At 44.3% G+C, this 8,297-nt stretch overlaps 1 protein-coding gene across 2 annotated transcripts; it reads left to right on the plus strand.

Moving 5' to 3' along the window:
• Positions 1–1,222: 1,222 nt before the first annotated feature.
• Positions 1,223–7,502, plus strand: GALK (Mevalonate/galactokinase family protein). Of its 2 annotated transcripts, none has more exons than XM_048716703.2 (13): positions 1,223–1,555; positions 1,642–1,814; positions 2,752–2,798; positions 2,876–2,970; positions 3,061–3,143; positions 3,759–3,827; positions 4,305–4,490; positions 4,799–4,933; positions 5,996–6,145; positions 6,450–6,520; positions 6,673–6,750; positions 6,864–7,005; positions 7,181–7,502. In XM_048716703.2, exons 1-13 carry the CDS (start codon positions 1,348–1,350, stop codon positions 7,289–7,291), a joined length of 1,548 nt encoding a protein of 515 aa, XP_048572660.2. In that variant the 5' UTR covers positions 1,223–1,347; the 3' UTR covers positions 7,292–7,502. The 2 variants fall into 2 exon arrangements, with proteins under 2 accessions (XP_048572660.2, XP_048572661.2); XM_048716704.2 differs by having other exon boundaries at positions 1,224–1,555; positions 6,011–6,145.
• Positions 7,503–8,297: the final 795 nt, after the last annotated feature.

Here is an 8,297-nt window from a genome sequence, read left to right on the forward strand (position 1 = left end):
ACAATAGATAGTTTTATGTTTTAATTTTTGAAACTTATGACATTGCATCTGAAACTTAGGATTTTGTCAGTCGCTCGTATCAAGTTTCAAAATTGAAATTTTAAGATTACGTTTTGTTGGCCACTAGTACTAAAACTTTGTGCTTTTGTCGGTCCCTCGTACTAAGTTTCAAAAGTTGAAACTTGACAAAATTTCAAAAACTCGTCATAATGGATCTCATATGTAAGCCCTCGTCACGAGAAACACATAAATGGAAATATAGTTTGATTTAAATTTTTTTGGTTTAAAATATACGAAAGATTAAAAATCAGAAGCCAACAGAAAAAGCACGCGCAAGTGGCCTTGCATCTGCCGGCCACAAATTCTCTCTCCCTCCTTCCCAAGGCTTGGGGAGATCCCTGAAGATTTTTTCTGAAGGGCTTAGATTAGGAAAAAATAGCCTTTGGCCTCCCAACTCTTCATTCTTTGCGTTTACCAACCCCCCCCCCCCCCCCCTCCGCCCAAGTGATCTCTATCTAGCTTCGCCACTGTGTGGCACCTCTAAGAGAAGGTGATTTTATGACTTTGGTAAGCGAAATGAGTAAATAAAATCAGTGATCACACAATTCGGCAGGATTCCAGCCGCGCACCGATTTTTGTGACTTTGGTGAGCGAAGAGAGTAAATAAAATGGTGATTCTGTGACTTTGGTTTCTATCTAGCTTCGCCACTAATGACACAACAAGCGCCCACAATACATACACAGGCCTCCACGCTAAAGAAGAATCCGTGACTTTGGTGAGCGAAGGGAGTAAATAAAACCTGTGAACACACAATTTAGCCACCACAATCAAACTAGTCATTGCTGCCAAAGAGCACATGTGGATGTACCTCCTTGATATTAATATATTCTCTTTGTTGAAAAAAAATGTGGATTAAAACCCTTTTTTGGGTCAATCACAATCACCTTCAACGTATACTTTTTTTTTTGAAAGCACCTTCCACGTATACTGCTACTACCTGATTGCGCGGTCGTTGTCTAGTGTCAACCCAACTGCGACAAGTCAGCAAACAAAATCCCGTGGAACGGGATAAGCATCCCCTCTCCTTTTCCTCCCCCCTTGGATGGATACCTCTGGAGAGAAAAGAAAAGAAAAAGGATGGGATAAAACCCATCCACATCCACAAGTCCGTTACGCCCACGTGGCGCCACGCCGCTATATACGCGGCCCGAACCGCTATCCCGGAACAGATCGCCGCCTGTCACGGTTGCAACTTGCTTCGGGGGTCAAACCGCAGACAGAGCAGGGGAGAGTCCAAACTTCTTCCTTCTCGAACCACCCGAGAGAGACAGAGAGAGATAGCGGCGATGGCGACCAAGGAGGCCAAGGTGGTTCCCGCCGGCGACGTCGACGCCGCTGTAGACGGCGAGGAGCTGGTCCCGGCGCTGGCTTCGCTGGAGCCGGTGTACGGCGCGGGGTCGGCGCTCGACGAGGCGCGCCTCCGCTTCGCCCGCCTCGCCGACCGCTTCCGCGCCCTCTACGCCGCCGGCCCCGCCCTCTTCGCCCGCTCCCCAGGTGCGTCCGTCGGTTGTTTGGCTGGTTAGCGTGGCGGCGCCGGCGATTTGGGAGTGGTTGATTGGCTGACTGATGCGTGCGTGCAGGGAGGGTGAATCTCATCGGGGAGCACATCGACTACGAGGGCTACTCGGTGCTGCCCATGGCCATCCGCCAGGACATGATCGTCGCCATCCGCAGGGCCGACGGCGGCCTCGTCCGCGTCGCCAATGTCGACGACAAGTACGCCACCTGCGTCTACCCCGCCGACCCCGACAAGGTACTAATAACAAGTCAATCCTCTGCTCCGCTCCGCCATGCTCTGCTCTGCTCTGAGATCGGATTCCGGAATATTCCCCTTCACGCAACGCCGTGATTGAAGGGGGTGGGTTGCTATCCAATCCGCCGAAAACAGATAAAGCGGAGTTTTCGGTTCAGGATTCCAGCCGTGCGCCGAATTTTTTATTATCGTAATAAAATTACTTTGTTCTGCTGGGGAGGTAGGGCACGCGAATCTCGTTCCTAACTTGTGGTGCGGCGGGCGGTTGCATTATCATGATATTTTGGATAACAGAAAGCCCGTGATGCGTGGCATGGACCAGTTCCGTGCCCTGCCCGTGAAGTCACTAATTTGTGTTTGTGATTCCTAACCCCTGTTGGCTCACTAGCGTGTGGAGCCTCCTTTTTCTTTTTTTTTTCTTTTTTTTTTGAAAGTGCGTGTTGGGCCTCCTGCTTGTGCAACATATGCCGTTGCCCTCTCTCGGATGTGCAATGGAGGGCCGTGGGAGCTCCAGAAACCTCGAGCACTGGCAAGGGGATGCTGGAAACGATTACTTTGCCCTACCAATTTTGGTCACAACACTGGAGGCATGGTCAAATTTGGATGGGTCATTCAAATTGGAATGCAGAACAATCCTAAGTGTGCAGTAAATAGATGCCCGATGCAGCGAATGCAACCGGAGTTTGTTGATTCAGAACAATTGCCGATAAATAAAATAAGTCTGTCGTGCTCGGGAATCAAAACAAAACAAGCGTGCCCTTTTTCTGTTCTTTTCGGAATCATTTGGGATAGATACTCATAGCACCATCACTTGCCTTGCGGTGGCACAGGATTTGCTTTTGTCCATGTTGCTATCTGTCATCAGCCTCACTTACATGATTCTTTCTGCATGTCACCTTTGTTTCGGTCATTGATTGCTAAAAAAATTGTTGTGCAGGAAATTGACATCAAGAACCACAAATGGGGCCACTACTTTATGTGTGGGTATGTTTAGCTACTTACTGGTAAAGTCATTGCTCTGTTTATTTCTTTCGCTTGATTGCTTAATCCTCTGTCTGCAGATACAAGGGAGTGTATGAATATGCTAGGTCTAAAGGGATAGATATGGGTGAACCTGTTGCTCTTGATGTCGTAGTTGATGGCACAGTCCCTCAAGGTATTATGGAGGAATTTAATTTTTTATGGTCACCTTGAATGATATCATGTGTACCAAAGTTTGTAATGTCTCTGTGTTGCTCTTATTTAGGATCTGGACTTTCAAGCTCAGCAGCATTTGTCTGTTCGGCAACAATTGCTATCATGGGAATTCTTGGTAAAAACTTCCCAAAGGTATTCCTTACCACAAATCAAACATTACTGTAATTGCTGTGCACCCATTAATCAAAGGTGAACCTTTCATGGATGAAGCTTTTGATTGGAGGCTTCAAGGAGGAACTGTTCTCGAATAATTGCCACAATAAACCAAATCACCATATCCCTCTGTAAACTAATATAAGAGCATTTAGATCACTAAATAGTGATCTAAATGATCTTATGTTAGTTTATAGAGGGAGTATAATATAAGGATGCATAAGTGATCAACTTGTCAGGTTCTGGAAACTTGATGTGCTAATTGCAAAATTTGACCCTGAGCTAGTGCATCTTTTTTTTGTGTCAACTGGATATGTTATGTTTATCTTATGAAAGAACATATACATGTGCTGAGGTAGTGGTGATGCCCTTTTCACAATAATATAATAACTTTTGTATTTGACTAGTACAAAGTGTGGAGATAAAAATGATTTTGGTGGTGCTGAATTGTTGCAGTATTGCTGTTATTGATATGATTTCATATGGAACAGTAACTAGGTGTTTCCAAAAACATGTATCCAATTTTTTTTGTGTTCACAAACAAGCTTCCTATGATTGTTTCGTATTTCTGATTGTTCTATTCAAATCATGCAGAAAGAAGTTGCCCAATTTACTTGTAAATCTGAGCGCCATATTGGGACACAGTCAGGGGGCATGGATCAGGTAATTGACACCATACTGCTTATGGACAAATCATATTTTATTTTTCTGCTTAATTCATGTCATTTAAGTGAAGTCAAAGTAGTGGTAAGATAAAAAGACTTGTTTGAAACTAACTTGCGGGCAGGATAGTATGTATAGCTGATTTCCTCCAGTAAATATTTTTTACATTCAGTAAATATGTTGTACCTGGGACACCATAGAGGAATCCTGGCAGCAGGTTACCATGTTTGCTATGCCTTATTCTTTGCAGAATCAGAAATTTTAGCTTTGTGTTCCAAGATCCTTTTTGTGTATCATTCTTACATGCTAAAAACAATATGACCCACCCTCGATATTATTCATTGGAGGAAGATATGTGTTCAATAAAGGATGCAAAACTTGATATGTCACTTCATGCACTACTCACACTGTTTAAGATGCTTTTAGACCACGTTATATTGTTTTTTTGAGTTAATTTATGTCACTATATTTTTCCAGGCTATATCTATCATGGCCAAACCTGGATTTGCTGAGTTGATAGATTTCAATCCAATTAAAGCAACAGATGTGCAACTACCTTCTGGTGGTACATTTGTGATTGCCCACTGTCTGGCAGAGTCCAAGAAAGCAGAGACAGCTGCTACAAACTACAACAACCGCGTTGTAGAGTGTCGCTTGGCAGCGGTAAGAGATTCTTCTTTTCAAAATTAACATATAAAAAAAAGATTGCACAACTTATTCTATTGCACCTTATTGCTAGACAGCTATATTTCATTTCTTGTTTTGAATTGAATGTCTTAAAAATATGGAAGGTCCCAAATGCGTTGCCACTGTATCCCCGCAAGCAATTCTGAAACAACATATGTAGTTTTATCTAGAGAATGTGTTTCGCTGTTTTCAGTTTTCGTTGTGAACTGTGGAAAAGAAACTGGAGATATACATCTTCATTTGTTATCTATCAAGGTAATATTTTTCTGTTTGCATTTTTACAGATTGTTCTCGCCATCAAACTAGGGATGGATACAAAAAAAGCCGTCACATCTGTTACGACCCTCTCTGATGTTGAGGGACTATGCGTCTCCTTTGCTGGCAAAGAAGGTTCTTCTGATCCTGGAGTTGCTGTGAAGGTACATAACCTTACTAAAATTTAGGATATGGCCAAGGAGGATGTGCTTTTGCATACAAAGAATGTGTGCTTCTTTAATTTTCTCTGTTCATCCTTATGTTGCAGGCTTGCGGCAGATAGATACATTTGTATACGTCGGGACATAATATAGATAACTGTGACTCACAATTTTCATAAAATGCTAGTATAGCTACAATATGTTAAGGTGATAGCATGCATCAGTAGTGTAACCAGCTAAGGGCAACTCTAACCGATCCCCTAAAAGTTAGTGGAGTATCCGGCCGAGTAAACGTAGTGGAGGAAAATTATCCTCCTATATAGGTGGCCGCACCTAGCCGATCCCCTAAACCTAGTGGAGTAAATTATTATTTTTGCATAGTTTCTTTTGTTTTAGCCGCACCTAGCTGCGTGAACTTGAAACACAAAAAGAATACAGACAAACATATGAAGTGATGATAGCGTGATACTCGAACTAAAAACTGGATATGATTCCCATATTCCTGGTGTCCTTGGGTGTTTACCTTATCCTGCCAATTTACAGCAACCTATATGTGGTTCAGCTAATTAAAATTTCAGTGAAGTTCTTGATGTCCTTGTGGTCGCAACTATTTTCCTTTTTGAGTTATATGTCAGCTAACATATAAGCAAAAAATTCTAAATTCTAACATACGAGCAGAATCTAATTTCTGTCAAAATTGGCTGAGGCAAATGCTGGAGATTTGCTGTTAAAAAGTTCCTTCTGGAAGCCTGAGCAAACCATCTCTGATCTTGAAGTTATCTTAATCGTTCCTAGTTAGAGATGTCAGCACTTGCCTGGGTTGCCATTAGTGCTGCCTAATGGTGAAATTTGGATCTTTGAAGTATGCTTCGAGAACTGCTTTTGTTGCAACAGAGCCTCTCTGCCATATACTTTTTCTTGTTTAGAAATAAACATTGGTATTTGGTACTAAGGATAAGAATTTCATTATGCCTAGCTATACATATTATCCGGGAAAAGAAGTGCTGCTTTTGCAACAGTAAATATTTCTCATGTTTTGTTTTTACTTTGCACTTCTCTGATCAGCGTGCAACTCTGCAGAAGCTATTGCATGAGGAGCCATATACGTTGGAGGAAATAGAGAAAATTACAGGTCAAAGCCTAGCAACTGTCTTCCAGAGCTCTCAAACTTCCTTGGATGTTTTGAGAGCTGCAAAGCATTTCAAGTTATTTCAGGTGAATTCAACTTCATTGTTCTGTTTTTCTTACGTGCATCCATGAAGATGCATATCGCACTCTACTTAGTTTATAACAAACTAATTTGAAGACTCAGAAACTTCCCTCTCCCCTGACACTCTATTTTGGCGCCATTCCATGTCAGCACAACTGGTCTTTGACTTCCACCTATAATGCACACACTTCACGAGTCTAGCACACTTTAGTTTACTTTAACTTGAGCCTTAACTTAAGATTGAGATTTTTTCTTCATTGTATGATGCTAAGTATTGAGTCTACTTTCCGAACATGTGCGTAATTTCAGCGTGCCTCTCATGTGTACTCTGAAGCAAGGCGGGTGTATGCGTTTAGGGATACTGTATTATCCAAACTCAGGTGAGTTGATTAACCTCAACTTCAGTCACCATGTATTATTCTCTGCATATACTCTCATCATAGATGACCTGGATAAAGTTTGTTTGACCTGTTATACTCAGCATTTTCCTTCTAAACTCCGTGATACGGCGCTGACCATTACTTGCTTGCAGCGATGAAGGTATGCTTAAGAAGCTCGGTGATCTAATGAACGATAGCCATCATAGCTGCAGTGTGCTATATGAATGCAGGTATGTGTTTGGTGTACTCTGTCATTTATTAAAATCCAAACACTCATGTGTTATGAAACAACTTTTTTTTAACAATTAATTAATGAGCATACTGATGTATTCCTCTGCATTAGCTGTCCCGAGTTGGAAGAGCTTGTAAAAGTGTGCCGGGACAATGGGGCACTCGGAGCGCGGCTCACAGGAGCCGGGTGGGGCGGCTGCGCAGTCGCCCTAGTCAAGGAGGGCATCGTCCCACAGTTCATCCTCAATTTGAAGGTATACGCTGGAACCCTCAGCTCACCTAGAACCAGCGACATCATCCAAACTAGCAGCGAATGCACAATGCTTTCCCTTTTAACCGACCCTCAACCTGTAACAAGGGGACGGCGGTAAAAAATAAGAGTATCAGTCGTTGGCAACTAAAAACGGATTGTTTTCCCTCTCTTTGCAGGGGAAGTACTACAAATCAAGGATCGACAGGGGAGTGATCAAGCAGAGCGACCTTGGCCTGTATGTGTTCGCGTCGAAGCCGTCGAGCGGCGCGGCCATACTGAGGCTGTAGATCGACCACCGCCGTCCGTGGCCGGTCACTTGTACATGCACACATACTCGCCCACAACCTATTGCTCGAATAAACGCGTGCTCGCCTGGAGGCGAGCACGCTGCCGTTAGCTAATTTAGCCCCCGCCCATGCGTGTCTGAATGTACAATGCTACAATGTGTCGTATTTATCGTTGTTTATTATGGGCGATCTGACTGCCAGGTTATCTACATATGCTGCTGTTGGCCCTCTCCAAGAGGCACGGAGTCCCGATGGTTGATGCATCGCTAATCTTTTTCTTCTCTTTTTTAAGGTGTGGTTACATTACCTGACACTCACGTCGACTAGCTATGAACAACGGGAGAGGTGTGCTGTCCTGGGAACTTTGCAGAAAGGACCACAACGGAAACCCCAAGCACCACTGAGACACTTTTCTTGACCCGGACAACGCCAGAGTCCAGGAAATCTTGTGAATATGATGGCACTGTCAGGTACATGGTACACGGTTCAATGTTCAGCTCACTTGCAGCTGCATGCTCGTGCAACCATGGATGTCAGGCGCGGGCTAAGGTGCTTGGTGGACATATACAAGACTAGGAGGTGAGCGTCACGACGACGGGGCATAGTCTCGGGCCAGCGCTGAATGCGTTCGACATCGCCAAGAATAGCTTACTAACGCCACAACAGCCGCCGGCCTCTGCGTTCTGTCACATCCGCAAAGACATCGTGCCTAGGTAACCGGAGGCGCTGCTCTACCATGACGCGGGCTCCGAGCTGGCCACCGACATCGGCGCGTCGCGATTCCCGAGGGTGCCGTCGCCTGGTTCGCCGTTGTCGATGGGACCATCGCAGGGTGATTTGGGGCGTTTTTTTGGGTGAAAATAGTGCCTCTTGGGCATCGCCGGCGAAAATTTCGGCTTGGGGGGAGGGGGGGGGGGGGGGGGGGGGGGGGTTCCCAGCGACGACCACAACGACATCGGCCAAAAAATATTTTTAAAACCCAAAGTCGACGAAATTTGGTTGATTT

Source organism: Triticum urartu, chromosome 4A, assembly GCF_056163025.1.
Source record: "Triticum urartu cultivar PI428250 chromosome 4A, HENAU_Tu73, whole genome shotgun sequence".
Lineage (NCBI taxonomy): Eukaryota > Viridiplantae > Streptophyta > Magnoliopsida > Poales > Poaceae > Triticum > Triticum urartu.